General features: G+C 41.4%; 1 protein-coding gene across 7 annotated transcripts in view; it reads left to right on the top strand.

Annotated features, from left to right (window-relative positions):
* Positions 1-17462, top strand: part of LOC147026683 (regulator of G protein signaling protein-like) — a 171864-nt gene that overhangs the window by 113795 nt on the left and 40607 nt on the right. For 6 of the 7 annotated variants that reach the window (XM_085882373.1, XM_085882372.1, XM_085882370.1 and 3 more), the window contains 5 exons: positions 1620-1839; positions 9893-10000; positions 10146-10248; positions 13221-13414; positions 16479-16596. In XM_085882373.1, the coding sequence (XP_085738499.1) occupies positions 1620-1839; positions 9893-10000; positions 10146-10248; positions 13221-13414; positions 16479-16596 (743 nt within the window). The remainder of the gene's footprint in view (positions 1-1619; positions 1840-9892; positions 10001-10145; positions 10249-13220; positions 13415-16478; positions 16597-17462) is intronic. The other variant, XM_085882371.1, reaches the window with a different exon arrangement.

Genomic DNA, 17462 nt, shown 5'->3' with positions numbered 1-17462 from the left:
TCAGCGTTCTTCGAGGCTTCGATGAATAGGTGGCAGTTGCGGCGGTTGTAGAGAGGTGGGAGTACATCCTGGCATTTGTAGTGAAGAGATTGTAATGTGGCATTGCAGTGGAGAGGTAGGAGGATGCTCGTAATGGCGGCGTCTGTGGCGAAGAGGGAGGTGTTTGTTACTGCGGTGTTTGTCATGAAGACGTGAACGTAAGCTGGTGTGGGGATTTTTTTATGAGATGTGTGGAGTTGTTGTGGTGAGCATGGTAATGTGGTGATGAGCACAATGAAGGTCTGGGGTGAGATGGCAGTTGGAAATTGGCACGCAGTTTTGAATGGAAAATGGCAGGCAGATGCATATGAGGCATTCACTGTGCTGCTCTACTTGGTTCTTTTCATCGTTATTGTCCATGCTTGCTTGCGTGGTTCGTGAGAGAGACAAAGTGGGGCAAAGGAGTGGAATAATAGCAAGGATTGAAGATTGGAGACCTAACTAAAAGCCCTACACAACACATCTTTCCCATTTACTCACGAGACATATGGAAAGGACTAACTAAACATATACTATTGAAATAACTGCCGTGGGATCGCTATATGTTGTGTGCCATTTCCTCTGAGGAATGCAATTTTACAGAACTGCTACAATCTCATCGTCTTGTTCTTCTCAACTACCCAACTCATCCACTAAATTTTGTCATAAGCCATCCACATTTTTTGAAATATGTATAGTTTTTGGCCCCATCTCTCAATGGTGAAGTATCATTTAAAAAGTGAGAAAATTATTGCATCGAAATTCGGATCTTCACCACAATTGAATCAATTCGTCATTGTCACACACCCAACCAGTCCACCAAGTTTTGTCGGAATCCATCATAAATTTTTGAAATACCGTGCTATACTGTATATGGTTTTTAGCCCTCTCACTCAATGGTGAAGAATCCCTTTAAAAATTCTCATATCCAGATCTTCACTAAAAATGGAATAAATTTTTCTTTGTCAATCAAATAAAACCCAACCTGGCCACCAAGATTCGTCGAAATCTGTCCATAACTTTTTGAGATATCCTGCTCAGAGATGAAGAGCCAAACAGGCAGTGGTGAAAACATAACCTCTGTCCACCTTCGGTGATGGAGGTAATAAACGAGAGAGATTGGAGGCACAATGATCAGATTCGTTTGAAATCAGACACCACACTTGTAAGGAGCACAGATATGAAGTATAATAAAGATTGCAATCAAATTGGAGTTGTGCTTTGGATCATTGTATCAACCTGGCTACCTCGTCTGTAGTTTGGGTGTGGAATTAAAAATTCAGTGGTTTAAAAGAGTCGGTGATTGTGATTCAGTGACATGGTCAAAAACCTGCAATGAATGGGAGCACTGGAATAACGACAAGGCACACAGAGGAGCTAACTGGCCTCTTTTATGCCCAAATTTCCTTGCATTTCCTTATACACATGCATTTATGTGTTGGTGACACTTGTAAAGAAGTACGTTTAGCTCTGCATTTTAAAACTTTAGACTCCTCATATTTATTATCCTTCAAATACCCTTGCATGGCAGAGGTTGTTGTGATCCACAAAAGTAGATGATGTGAAAATTATTTCAAATATTACTTTTTTTTTTCCTTTAGGTCCCTGTGGTCAATCATAGGACAATGAAGTGGGCCCATTGTTCAGGGATTACTGCAATTCATCAAGCTGAACTGGCCTTGTTACTGGCTCAACTCGCAGCCCACCCATGGGAAGATCGATATCGAGCCGGATATGAAGACTTGTTGCTCAATACTTGGGAGGATTTGGGCAATGGGGGGTCCATCGTCTACCCACAAGAACCCACTATTCGCTTTTATGGTCAGAAGCTTTCACCCTCTTCATTCATTTTTAAAGTGGGAAATATTTTATCTTAGGCAAACAGCGTGGATTAAGATAAAGGAAAGCAGAAATAGTAACGTTATTTTGCAGTGGTGTTTTTCACTGCCATTACATTGAACAAAAGTTGCATGAGGACGAAAGTTTATATGGAAAGACAGTGCCGTTATTATATGGAAGAATTTAACCTATTAGGCATATACAGTAGTTGGCAACATTGCACAGGAAAAAAATTAAGGAAAGATGAAAAGATTTAGTAGAGGAATGCTGCTTCACTCTGATTTAATTATTTTTCTTACAGCTTCTCTTCTTCTTCTCTCGGCTGCTCCCGCTAGGGGTCGCCACCATGGATCATCCATCTCCATTTCGCTCTATCCTCCACATCTTCCATTGACACTCCAACCACCCGCATGTCCGCCCTCACCGCATCCATGAACCTCTTATTTGGCCTTCCTCTTCTCCTCCTACCTGGCGGCTCCATCCTCAGCATCCTTCTCCCGATATACTCCGCTTCCCTCCTGTGCACATGTCCAAACCATCTCAATCTTGCCTCTCTCACTTTGTCTCCAAACCGTCCTGCCTGCACTGTCCCTCTAATATACTCATTCCTTATCCTGTCCATCCTCGTCACTCCCAACGAGAATCACAGCATCTTAAACTCTGCCACCTCCAGCTCCGCTTCCTGTCTTTTTGTCAGCGCCACCGCCTCCAAACCGTACAACATAGCTGGTCTCACTACCGTCTTATATACTTTCCCCTTCACTCTTGCAGCTACCCTTCTGTCACAAATCACTCCTGCAACTCTTCTCCACCCACTCCATCCTGCCTGCACTCTCTTTTTCACTTCTCTACCACACTCTTCATTACTTTGGACAGTTGATCCCAAGTATTTAAACCCATCCACCTTCCCCACCTCAACTCCTTGCAACCACACCATACCACCACACTCCCTCTCATTTACGCACATGTACTCCGTCTTACTCCTACTGACTATCATTCCCCTTCTCTCCAGTGCGTACCTCCACCTCTCGAGGCTCGCCTCAGCCTGCTCCCTACTCTCCCGACAGATCATGATGTCATCCGCGAACATCATAGTCCATGGAGACTCCAGTCTGATCTCGTCCGTCAACCTGTCCATCACCATTGTAAACAGGAAAGGGCTCAGAGTTGATCCTTGGTGCAATCCCACTTTTACCTTAAACCGGTTTGTCATTCCTACCGCACACCTCACCGCTGTCACACTGTCCTCGTACATATCCTGCACGATCCTCACATACTTCTCTACCACTCCCAACTTCCTCATACAACACCACAACTCATCTCTTGGCACCCTATCATAAGCTTTCTCTAAATCTACAAACACGCAATGTAACTCCTTCTGGCCTTCCCTATACTTCTCCATCAACATTCTCAAAGCAAACATCGCATCAGTGGTGCTCTTTCCTGGCATAAACCCATATTGCTCCTCACAAATCATCACCTCTCCTCTCAACCTAGCTTCCACTACTCTTTCCCACAACTTCATGGTGTGGCTTAACAACTTTATCCCTCTGTAATTACCACAGCTCTGCACATCACCCTTGTTCTTGAAAATCGGAACCAGTACATTTAATCTCCACTCCTCTGGCATCCTCTCACTTTCCAAGATTTTATTAAACAATCTGGTTGAAAACCCCACTGCCATCTCTCCTAAACACTTCCATGCCTCCACTGGTATATCATCTGGGCCAACCGCCTTTCCACTTTTCATCTTCTTCATAGCAGTCCTCACTTCATCCTTACTGATCCACCCCACTTCCTGATTCACTATCTCCACCTCTTCCAACCTTCTCTCTCTCATTTTCTTCATTCATCAGCTCCTCAAAGTACTCCATCCACCTTCTCAACACACTCTCCTCGCTCGTCAGCACATTCCCATTTGCGTCCTTTATCACCCGAACCTGCAGCACATCCTTCCCAGCTCGGTCCCTCTGTCTTGCCAATCGGTACAAATCCTTTTCCCCTTCTTTTGTGTCCAACTTCTCATACAGCTCGCCATATGCCTTTTCCTTAGCCTTTGCCACCTCTCTCTTTGCCTTGCGCTGCCACTCCTTGTACTCCTGCCTACTTTCTTCATCTCTCTGGCTATCCCACTTCTTTTTCACCAACCCTTTCTTCCTTATACTTTCCTGTACTTCCTCGTTCCACCACCAAGTCTCCTTATCTTCCTTCCTGTGTCCAGATGTCACACCAAGTACCTTCTTAGCTATCTCCCTCACCACTTCTGCTGTAGTTGTCCAATCATCCCACCCCTCTTTACCACCATCCAACACCTGTCTCACCTCCTCCCTAAATTCCACGCAATTGTCTTCCTCCTTCAGCTTCCACCATCTGGTCCTTGGATCAGCCCTCACTCTCTTCCTCAACCTCACCTCCAAAATCATCCTGCAGACCACCAATCAATGCTGTCGAGCTACACTCTCCCTTGCCACCACCTTACAGTCTCTGATCTCTTTCAGGTTGCATCTCCTGCTTAAGATGTAATCCACCTGTGTGAACTTTCCTCCACTCTTGTATGTCACCCTGTGTTCCTCCTTCTTCTTGAAATACGTGTTTACCACTGCCATTTCCATTCTTTTTGCAAAATCTACCACCATTTGCCCTTCCACATTCCTCTCGTTCAGACCGTACCTACCCATCACCTCCTCATCCTCTTTATTCCATTCCCCAACATGCCCATTGAAATCTGCTCCAATCACCACTCTTTCATGCTTGGATACACTCTCCACCACTTCATCTAACTCACTCCAGAAATCTTCTTTATACTCCATCTCACACCCATAAGTGGGGCATATGCACTGATGACATTCATCATCGCCTCTTCAATTTCCAATTTCACACTCATCACTCTGTCCGACACTCTCCTCACCTCCAATACCCTCTTGACATAATCCTCCTTCAGGATTACCCCGACACCATTTCTCCTCCCATCCACACCATGGTAGAACAGTTTGAAACTACCTCCAATACTCCTAGCCTTACTCCCCATCCGCTTGGTCTCTTGTACATACAGTATGTCCACCTTTCTTCTCTCCATCATATCAGCCAACTCTCGCCCTTTGCCAGTCATAGTCCCAACATTCAGAGTTCCAACTCTCACCTCCACACTTCTACCCTTCCCCCTCTCCCACTGCCTCTGGACCCGCCTTCCCCGTCTCCTTCTCCTCCTTCGCCCAGCAGTGGCACAATTTCCACCGGTACCCTGCTGACTAACGGTACCGGTGGCAGTCGTTGCTAACCCGGGTCTCGACCGATCCAGTATGGAAATCCGTTTTATTGTCCGCATAATGATTTGGCATCGGTTTTTACGCCGGATGCCCTTCCTGACGCAACCTTGGTCTCCTCATACGACACATAGGGATATGGTACACCTATTCTAACCAGGGCATACACCAGGCCCAGTAAACTAATACTCATTTCGCCGACCTCGGAAGGATGACAGGCTGAGTCAAACCCCTGGTGTATATTAATTCAGTGGCCTAACGGGGCTTGAACTCAGGACCTTTTGGGTCCCAAACCGCTGCCCTAACCACTGCACCAACACCAGGTAATTATTTTTCTTACAACATATATCTGAAAATGCAATTGTTATATTTGGTAGTGGCTCGTCATCCAAACATTGCAGGGTTGAGCTGGGAGAGCATTTTGGAGATAAGAGTCACAATATGGTCAGGAAGAAGTTTTCTTGAGTAAATCATCCTAATAATTTTAGAACTTTAAGGCAAGGGTATTATTTTTCAGGAAATCCAATTTTGAAGGTAAGAGAAAGAAACTTAATCACATTGATTTGTATTTTGCAATTTCAGGAGAGGGTAATAAAGATGTGGAAGACATTTAGGGATGTTATTATGTGTGAAAATATACCTGAATATGATATAATAGGATTAAAACCCTGAATGTACATGAAGCTAACACACATGGTTGAGCACATTCCATCACTGCATGACTTGAATGAATGAGACGGGACCAAAATTACACATGCACCCCATGTAAGGGCAAATGTCAATTGGTTTTGTGGCCTTCAAAGTTAATTTCAAGCCTTTGCAAATGTTCACACATTTGCGTGTCTTAAGAAATGTAACATCATGTCACGCCTGTCTGAAAATTAACATGATCTAGCATTTGGGATGCTGGAAACTGACCCAACATGATGTTGCACAATGTTTTTCAGATGGTACCGAAACACCATTTCAGCTGTAGTCCGTCAGTGAACCCAGTTAAGTTAACACCCCTGCTCAAGACAGATGGGTAAGGTGATCAGACAACTGTTAACACAGCGCATGTGATACCAAACAACAGACGGATTCATCCTTAGACAGTCATTAACTGCTTTTAGGAGTATGGGCTACGTCCACGTCAACCTGCCATACAACCATTAATTACCTGACGTCATCAACAGGCAGGACTCCAGTGGTATCGACAACATCGACGTCGTCCCCTTCACTGGTGAAGAAGTGTCATGTTTACGGAATAGTCCCGCTTCAATATGTCCCATGCAGATGGAGGTCAACGTGTCAACCATCATTGTAATGAACGTTATGCTCAAGCACTTGTGGTTGAAAGGAACCACTTAAAGGTTGGCTAGGTAATTGTATGGGGTGGGCTAACAGCACACCATCAAACACCTCTGCTGGTCATTCGAGGTAATTTCACGGCAATCAGATATCGGGATGAGATTCTGGCGCCCGTGGTTGTTTCATTTCTCCAGCGTCATGGTCATGGTATCGTCTACCAACAGGATAACGTTCACCCTCACACCACCCGTGTTGTTCAGCAGTTCATGAACTTGCAGAACATTAATCTGCTTCCATGACCTGTGAATTCCCCAGCTTTTTCTCCAATTGAGCATGTCTGGGATGAAATGGAACACCATTTTTGATGTCCACTGCATGCTCCTCAGAATGCCCATGATTTGGTCAAAGAGCTTGTCAGGGTCTGGGACGCTATCCCACAAGCTTTCCACGCCCGTTTGATATCCTCAATGAGGCTCAGGTGCACAGCTGTAATCCACTGCAGAAGGACAGACCTGGTACTGAATTTGGAACTTTGGCCGATGACTGCCCCCTTTGATTGAACTTGCCACAGTATTCAGACTTTGTGACATTTTGTCAACATGTTTGGGTGGTGATGTGATTGAATGGTTATTTCTTCGGTCTGGCTTTGTGTTTTTCTTCTTCTGTCACATAGTCTAAAAATAAAGATGACATATATCCATGCACAGTTTCTTTTTTGAGTGAGTGTATATTTTTGGATTTAAGTTAATAAAAAGTTGAATATTGGAGATGCCAGGTGTGGTCCACTGCTGTTTGCAATTTGTATAATTGATTTAGATGAAGGAGCATTATATCTAAATTTCAACTGATACTAAGCTAGGTGGAAGGTTCACAGCTAAAAAGAGGAGAAGAAAAGTGCAGAATAGTTTAGATGTGTTCGGTGAATGAGCCAAAGAAGTGCAGGTTTAATTTTATGCTTGTAAAAGTATGTTAATGAGAAAAGGTATAAACAATAGGAATATGGATGAATGTCCTTGGGGGAGCAAGAGTAACTGTAACAAACAAATATAGAAGGAAGCTAAAACAATACTGAAGCAGATGGTGTCAAGAAGCAATAAAAAAATAAAAATACACAAACAGGGTGTGAAAGTTTTGGTTATGAGGAAAGATGATTTTAAAATTACAAGGCTATTTACATTAGAAGATGACTTGGACAAATAAGTTTTAAAACATATTAAAGTGGATCGACAGATTGCACACAGGTAGATGCTTTCAGGTGAAGGCAAGTGATTGGACTCGATGACACAATTTGATGTTAAAAATAGACCTAAAAGTTAATTGAGATGGATTATGTTTTTTACTTGGAGAATAGTTGAATAAACTAACTCTGGTACTCTGCCCAAAAGCAGGTTCAGTGCTGTCAAAGCAGCCTTACAGCAAAGATTATACTGGGTGGTTTGTTGTTGCTTGCCCATTGGTAGTCAGGGTCGGAATTTGTAATTCGGCCCTGGGTGCCGGCGATAGCTCGCCCACTCTTTGTGAAAGGATATCGTGGGAACTTTAACATCCTCCAACGAATGCCGGTAAATGGGACGCCCAGTTTAACGTCCATTCGAGGGACGGCACACACATTGATGAATCACCCTGCCTGTGAAACACAAGGATGGCAGTTTATTGCTGGGCTGAGATTCAAACCCAGGTGAGACAGCTCAGAAGCGAGTGTGCATACTTATTGGCTGTTCTACTGTTTACCAGGAATCATAGTTGATGCAAGGACAATTAATCGACCATGTTAGATTGAATAAATACTTTGGGGATAATGATAACAAATGGCCCGGGTAGGCATACAGGTTGGAGTGTGCATCTGCTGGGTCGTGGGTGCTTGTACTAATCTGAGTGTGCAACTTGTACTAATCTGAGTGGACACCTTCCCCCTGTTTGCCCTTGTCCTTTTAAATCATCCTCCTGCCTCCCCTCTTCTCATATGCCTCTACCAATCCTGCTACTCCACTGCATCCCTCCTCCCTCCCCACTACAGCTTTTGAAAAATTGAAATCAATGCTGTCAATCTGATTATAAGCAACTCATTTGCTTCGATAAAGTATTAACACCTGATACAACAGCTTCTCCTTGCTTCCCATGGCGTTTAACATACAGTACTTCAATGAATGTTCTGTTGATTCCATGCATTGAGAAGTGTTTTTGACTATCTCTTGCTGAGTCTGGTGTGGGGTTAGGTGGAGACATGACATGCTCGATGGACAGAATCACCTTTTTCCGTGTCTGTATATACTTGTATAAATGTAATTCATGTTTCTCTGTCTGTTATTATTGTTTTCTTAATCTCAGAAGTCCCCATAACTTCGAGGGAAACTTAACTGAAATTTTAAATGTTGAGATTGAAAGATCTGATCTTGATCAACTATTTATATTTATCCAACTCCTTAAAAAAAATTTTTTAAACAAATTAGAATACCACATGATTCCTTTATGTCTGAGCCAATTCTCTTAAAATTTGGCAACAAGGTACTTTGATATTTAACGTTTTTGGGTTTCCATGCCTCTGTATTTCAAGCAATCCAGATGGGAATTGGCAAATTTATATGGTCCCACAGTCCCCACCAAAATAATATGTGGCAGATATTGGTCCGGTGTCTTCCTTTAAATTTCACAGGGGTTAAAGGGCAAAATTCGTCAATAACATGGTTTTGGCCTGTCGTCTTCTTTTTAACCAATTCAGACAAGACTTGGCATGGCTCGGAATCATCTCTTTGAATGGGATGGTCATAAAACAACAACAACACAGTACAAAAAATACCTTGCCACAGCCCCTTCTAACGAGAGCAGATAAACATTTCTTTTGTCTCTTCATCTTGATTTTACAGAGGTCAAAGTGGATGGGGGAGTAATGGGGGTGAGAGGGGAGGGGAGTTAGACAATACTGTACTGCATTCTATAATTCTGCAGAATTGTGAATGTCTGCAATTTTAGTTGAATACTTTTCATCGTTATGTGAAAATAAGGTGGAAATACAAGTTGTGCATCTCCTCGTAATTTATGGCAGAAGTCATGTCTTATGTTTGTGCATCCGTGATATAATTTTGCAGATCAAAATATGGTTTGAAATGTGCGTCGACTCAGGGCCATCGTCAAAGCACTGCCAAATATTTTCCAAAACCATAAAAGGTCCTAAAATGCATCAGCATCATGATGATGATGAAGCTAATTTTCTGGTCAGAAAAAATTAATCAACAAAATATGGTGACAGTTTGAAATAATAACAGCATGTTTATATGCTTTTTCTGACTTTTATTTTCCCACCATCTTTCATCCTGATGTCGAGGCTGATCACAAAGATTCTCACAGTATTCATTTTAATGAAGAAGATTTATTGAACGATCCCAATATTCATATTTATGAATAAGATTTATTGAACTATCCCCCATATCATATCCACATTATCCTCAAGGTTGATTCAAACAATATTGACATTCCATCGACAGATTATCAAAATATGTCCCTTGGAGACCTCGTTTATTGCAAACCAGTACTGGCTGTTGAGAGGCTAAGCAAGAACTTTCATCAGTTCTGCAGCAGCTTACCATACAAAGGTATATTCGATCTCTTCATTTCATTTGAGTATCGACAAATGTTGCAATTGCTGATCTTCCATCATTGCTTTAAATATATGGTTAAAACCAGTTTTTTTAACATTGTTAATTTTTGCCTCATGGATGTTTGACACCGATTCTGCAGTCCCCTTGAAGGCAAGTGTTCCTTTCAATGCTTGGAAGAGGTTTAACCTGAAGGTTATGACCAAGAATGGGATTGTGATTCATCGGCCTTCCACCTGCCTGAGGTAACAGCATTATACTCATTCTTTTAAAAGAAAAATCCCAAAATATCTGCATTTCAAAACCCAATCACATCTCTCACCCATAATTGTAGGGAATAACCAATCAGCTCTCACCGAATCAATTACTTCAGGTGGCTAGGATTTCCATAATTAACCCCCTTGCTCTTTCAGCCAAAGAAAGTTGCATAAAGTAACCAAGAAAATCGACATAAGGTAAGCTTTGTTGTTTCAAACCCTACCTGGGTTCCTCTACAGCTGCAGACATTCACAAGTAGCACACACAATGCCTTCACAAAGTATTCACACTCCTTGACTTTTTCACATTTTGTTGTGTTGCACTCTGAATTTATAATTTATATTCTTGTCACCGATCTACACAAAATACCCCATCATGACAAAGTGAAAACATGTTTTTTGAAAATTTTCAAATTTATTGAAAATGAAACCCAGAAATATCTAATTAACCTCCGCCATCGAAGATGGACGGAGGTTACTTGTTTTCATCCCTGTCTGTTTGTGGAAAATTATGGAAAAACTCCTGGACGGATTTCGACGAAACTTGTGGGGTGGGGGGATGGTGGGGGGATGAGGTATGGTCCAAGGATCATGCCATTAGATTTTGGACTCGGTACAAAGTCCAATATGGCCGCTATGGCGGCCATTTAAAAAAATATTTGAATTTTTGTTTTTGCATTTCTACATGTTTTAAGTGATTTCCAACCCCCCCCTCAAAAAAAAATTGTTAGAGAAAAAACGAACAGAAATTTTGCAACTTTTTTTTTCAAAAAAATTTCGATTTTTTTTTTTTTTGGCATTTCTTCATGCGTGTCGATCGAGTTTAGTTTATTCAATCGTGGTTCAGTAGAGTCTGATCCGTTTTGACCCACAATGAATAGGATATCAGGTTCACTTAAGTGACCCAGCAGTATTGGCGGCGGAGGTTTTGCACTCTACTGAGTGCTCCCCCTCTAGTTTATGTAAGTCTGCTCAGTCATTACTTTGTAGAAGCACCTTTGGCAGCGATTACAGCTTTGAGTATTCTTGGGTATGTCTATCAGTTGTGCACATCTTGATTTGGGGGTTTTCTCCCATTCCTCCTTGCAGATTTGCTCAAGCTCTGTCAAGTTGGATGAGGAGCATCAGTGAACAGCAATATTCAAGTCTTTCCACAGAATCTCAATGGGATTCAAGTCTGGGCTTTGGTTGGGCCACTCAAGAACCACATTCTTGTTCTGAAGCCATCCAGTGTTGCTTTGGCTGGATGCTTGGGGTCATTGTCATGTTGAAACGTAAATCTTCACTGCAGTCTGAGGTCTTTTGCACTCTGAAGCAGGTTCTCCTCAAGGATTTGCCTGTATTTGGCTCCATTCATTGTTCCCTCTATCCTTATAAGTCTTCCAGTCCTTGCGGCTGAAAAGCATCCCTGTAGCATGATGCGGCAACCACCATGCTTCATGGTAGGGATGGTGTTAGATGGATAATAAGCTGTGCTCGGTTTCTGCCAGATGTTGCGATTTGTATTCAGGTCAAAGAGTTCAATTTTTTTTCTTTATAACTATCCCAGTCCTTGCCACTGAAAAGTATCCCTGTCGCATGATGCTGCAACCACCATGCTTCATGGTAGGGATGGTGTTAGATGGGTGATGAGCTGTGCTCGGTTTCCACCAGATGTAGCATTTTGCATTCAGACCAAAGAGTTCAATTTTCATATCAGACCACAGATTCTTTTGTCTCATGCTCTCAGAGTCTTTCACGTGCCTTTTTGCATACTCCAGGTGTGCTGTCACGTGCCTTTTTCTTAGGAGTGGCTTCCTTCTGGCCACTCTCCCATAAAGCATAGATTTGTTCAGTGCTGCAGAGACTATTATCCTTCTGGCAGGTTCTCCCATCTCAGCCAAGGAACTCTGCAGTTCTGTCAGAGTGGTGATTCGGTTCTTGGTCACCTCCCTGACCAAGATCTTTCTTACCCAGTTGCTCAGTTTTGTCGGACGGCCAATTCGAGGAAGAGTCTGGGTCGTTCCATATTCCTTCCATTCCCTTATGATGGAGAGCACTGTGCTCTTGGGAACTGTCAACACTCCAGAAATTGTTTTATACCCTTCCGCAGATTTATGCCTCCTCACAATTCTATCTCGGAGTTCTACGGACAGTTCCTTGGACTTCATGGCAGAGTTTCTGCACTGACATGCACTGTCTACTGTGGGACCTTGTATAGAAAGGTGTGTTTCTATATAAGTCATGTCCAATCAATTGAATTGGCCACAGGTGGACTCCAATCAAGTTGTGGAGACATCTCAATGATGACTTAAGGAAATTGGATGCACCTGAGTTCAATTCAGTGTCATAGCAAAGGGGTTGAATACTTATTGACTCAAGACATTTCAGTTTTTCATTTTTCAATAATTTGTAAAAATTTCTGCAAAAAAAAATCCACTTTGACATTATGGGATCAGTGACAAAAAAAATCTCAATTTATTCAATTTTAAATTCAGGCTGTAACACAACAAATTGTGAAAAAGTGAAGGGGTGTGAATACTTTCCAAATGCACTGTACATGATAATCTCCGTGCTTCACACCCTTCCTTACTGGTTTCATCACTTGTACATGTTTCTGTCTACACTGTCGCTTCTGACTCACCAACGAGTAATAATGGCTGATGAATCAGTAATGAAACTGATCCGGTGGCTGATGGGAGCATGTAGCATTGGGATTCTAATTCATGTATGTGCTCTTTGTGAATGTGTGCAGCTGTAAAGGAACCCGGGTAGGATTTGAAACAGCAAAGGGCTTACCTTTGAAACAGCAAAGGGTTTTCTTGGTTGCTTTATGCAGCTTTCTTTGGCTGGAAGAGCATGGGGGTTAATTATATCTGAATTTTCACCATAACTGGCATATCTTTCTTTATCATAATAAAATGGACTGAATAGACATTAAAAAAATTCACTGATTAATTCAACTGCCTCACCTGCTCTAGAGATCTGCGGCAAATCTTGAAACATCCAGTTCATTCAGCATTTTTTCAGTACTTCTTGCAAATCTACGATGCCGAGGCACCACTGAAGCTGTGGAATGCACTGGAGAAACTAAAACATGCTCCTAAAAGCAGTTCTTTATTTGATGACATACAGGCTATCGTGCAAAGATTTTTCAAGAAAGATACTGACATTGGTAAGCTGGGTTATGTGCACTGGGTGGAAAATATCACAGCGAGTCAAATTTTATCAAGGAGCTGAGACTCTAGGTCCACAGCCTCTTGAGTGGTATGAGGAATAGATATGTGTAATATGAAGGCTAAATCTTTAACGGTTTTTGAAATATTACGAAAACAAGTCAAGTTACTTTGATGGTTGCCATGACAAAATAATTCAGCCAATCACAACTGCAATCTAATCAGGTTGAGATAATGTCATGAGGAATCGATCTGTTTAATATGAAAGTTAAATGTTCAACGGTTTTTGAAATATCACGTACATGAAAGTAAATGGACAGATGATTGGTCGATCAGACGGAGCTCATTTTAATGTCCCCCATCTCCGACCTTGTTGGAAGGACGGTGGACAAAAAGGACAATGACGAATGCCACGAAAGAAGTAGAGGGTTAGGTCTCATTCCATTTGGTCTCATTCCATCAGATGGCATCACCATCCAAACTCGAATTTTGGATGGTGCTACCATCTGTGGCCAGTGGCCACCATGCGCAACTTTCCAGATTGTAGCGGCAGGTATAGAGTGCATCAAGGAAGAGACGTGCTCAGTGATGCATTTCTTAGTTGCAGTCTTTCAGAGGGTGTAAACGGCAACAAAAGTCATCAGACTTTAAGCGTCATATTATATAGGCAGAAGTGTCTTGTTGGAAACGGTATTTATGAGCGGATGCATAAGTTCCAAGATGGGACAATTGGTGTTGCGGAAACACGACATTCCAGCCAAACCCATCGTGATGTCATGCCACAGGTAATTGCATACACACTTTCCTTCAATAAATGAAATGGAGGAACTAATCCAGGAAGTTGGCACATTACCATATTACCGTTGAGGAAATTGCCACCTGGATGGACAAGTCATGGTTCTGCATACTATATAGTGAGTGAGGTGCTAAGTATCAACAAAATGTGGCCATGGTTGGCCTCATGACGGCTGATTGATGAAATGAAGAACTGATGATTGGTCACTGCACATTTATTACCTTACATTTTGAGACTGAAGGCGGTGACTTCCTGAACCAGATCTTGACTGGAAACAAAATGCATATTCATTACGGTACACCAGAAAGCAAACAAGCAAATATGGAATTGTGGCACCACACCTCGATTTATTCAAAAATAATAATTCAGTCTATCATGAAGAAAGATTATTCTGATGGTGTTCTGAAATACTGATGCCATTATTGTGACCCATTTCCTCACCAAGGGGATCACTGTTATTAAAGACAATTACTTTTAATTTGCAATGAGAGACACTGAAACCATCCATTCTATCCAGGCATCATGGATTGTTGATGAAAAGAGTATTATTTCAACATGACAATGCTTGCCTGCACACAGCTCAGAAGACCATTAGGACCACTGAAACCGTTGGATTTGAGATCACTCCACATTCCGTCTACACCACTGACCTATCACCATGTGATTATCACCTGTTCGGATCTCTTGTGGAAGCCCTCGGTTTATGGAGATTCTGATCTGATGATGGGATTCAATAGGTAGTGCAATGATCAGTTTCCAGAGTGAGTAGCTTAAGGAGTAGCCACAAGCAATATTCTCCACAGGCAACTGGAGTTTTATGTCAGAGTGGCAAAAAAACATGGACAACTCGAGAGTTTATTTTGCAGTATTATTATTTTGTATGAAGCCTGTGGCTGCTAGTTGCATCATTTCTGGAAGTGTGGCTGTGCCGCTGATGTAGTGCCCCCTGTTTCCATTAAGTTGGTACTCATTTTGCCAACCTCGGAAGGATGACAGGCTGAGTCAAACCACTTGATGTTATTTAAAGGCATGACAGGGGCTCAAACTCAAGACCCTAAGCTATTAAGCCAGTCACCTTAACCGTTAAGCCAACACCAAGAGTGTGTTTAGTTACCACGTTTATTGCGGAACGCTAACCAAGTGGCTTAAGCACTCATGCAAGCACTACATTCAAAACCGTTGATAAGGAATGGCTGATCTGGCGAGCGCTAGCGAGGTGCTTAGTAACTGAACACACACCAGGTCTACCCCATGCAGTGTTCAAGTATATATTTCAATTTTAATAAAACAATTATTTAAAGATCGTTAAAAAAACAAATCCAGAAGTTCAGCACTACTGAAACAGTCTTGTATACCTCACCATTATACACTGTAACAACATGACGTTGAGTTGCAGTTTAGGAGATGGAGGCTTTATTGATCAACATTGAACACAACGTTAATCAGCATTTTCTTCACCCCGACCCTCTCACATGCCATGCCCTCTCATGCTATATATTGATATAAAGCATGGTTTTGGAAGTACTATACCTTTTCATGAAGGCGATTTGTGTTCCATAGTCTTCAAGTATATATTTAATTAATTCTGGAGTTTACCACCATTGATGCAGTGTCTATTACACCACCCTATCTAACACGTCACAATCGTTCTGAATGCCTGTTGTTCGTGTCCCTTTCTCATGTCGTTAAAAACAGAAAGTTTCCTATTTGGAATGATTTTCAATTTTATTTGTCAGACAGAGTAAAAAAATTATCTCATTCCTCTCTGCACATGCACAATTGGAACAAGTTCAAAGCCAAAGTGCATTCAAATGAGGAACTTGTCTTCTTATTCATTTTCTGATTCATGTTCAAAATATAATTCAATTTAAATAAGTTGTTCCTCAATCATAAACTGCACATCATAAACTATAAGACGGACAGACAGACGGACGGACAGACACGAACCAATTGCTGAACCCAACTTTTCGCTTCGTGTGCACACGATAATCAAGGAGACAATATATACAAAATATATATATATATATATATATATATATATATATATATATATATATATATATATATATATATATATATATATATATATATATATATAGATCACTGCAGACATTGAAGAGTTATTAAAGGTAATTTATTTTGATGTCCTGTTTTCATCTGGCTCCCTCTCAATACATTTTAACTTTCAAAATAATATTTCAACTTGTTCTTTTTTTCCTCTGTGAGTCATCTCAGTCAGTTACGTACTTGCATTCATCCCCATTCAGCAGACCTTCTGTATTGTGATTCGTTACTGCTGAAGGAGATCCAGGAAACACAGAGTGCAACTTACGTACAATTAATGAAGATTCAGACACTTATCTACAAAGCCATGGTTGACAAATGGTAACATGGAAAGATCTCTTTTTTTTCATTTAAAAAACGAACGTTGTAACAAGATCAGTTTTTCTGAGATCAGCGATGCAACTTCCAACTGTCCCTCAATGTCATTTTGTACTCAGTCCTAGAAATGCTGCTCACTTTATTAATATCATTGCTTGTCGAGTGAGTGTGGGCACAATACCTGCTGGACACCCAATAGAGAGTGGTAAGCACACTTTTAAGACGAGCTTAAGCATGATATCATAATTACATGCAAACACTTAAAATGAGGCATTTGAAGATAATTTTTATGGAACAAAATATATTTTATTTGCTTTGTGTGTTTATGTTTTTCAGATTCCGTACTGTCACAGTGGTGAAATTGATTTGCATGTCTTTGGTTAACCACACACATCCTCCACCACCAAAAGTTGCAGTTACTCCTCCCATTTATTTGAATGGTTTTGCACTTGTAAAGCTGGCAACACATTCGAGATTCATCTGTGTAACCCCCAGATGATTATTTATGAATGTTTAACACATTGATGCGACCATTGATATGAGAATACACTGGTGCAAATCGGAATTATTTTCCAGGGCAATTTCATACATATTGACATCATTTTCTGCATTAACAAAATCTGTTTAAAATATAAAAATAGGTGCAATCCACAGCTTTTTTTTTAACCAGATTTAATCTGTTTTTATTATGCCTCTGCTGCTGAAGGTTCCATATGCATTTTGTTTTTGGTTTGTCCGTCCGTCCGTACTTGTTTTTTTTGTGTACATGATCGAGACATTTGGAGAAGCTTGAGCAGAATGGAAGGGACCAAAATGGAAAGGGGGAAACACCAACAGCAGAGTGTAAATGATAGTGAGATTAAATGGAG

The sequence above is a fragment of the Eptatretus burgeri genome, chromosome 5, assembly GCF_056783735.1.
Source record: "Eptatretus burgeri isolate ZD-2024b chromosome 5, Ebu_testis_v1, whole genome shotgun sequence".
NCBI lineage: Eukaryota > Metazoa > Chordata > Myxini > Myxiniformes > Myxinidae > Eptatretus > Eptatretus burgeri.
This window is presented reverse-complemented; position numbering and strand designations above follow the sequence as displayed.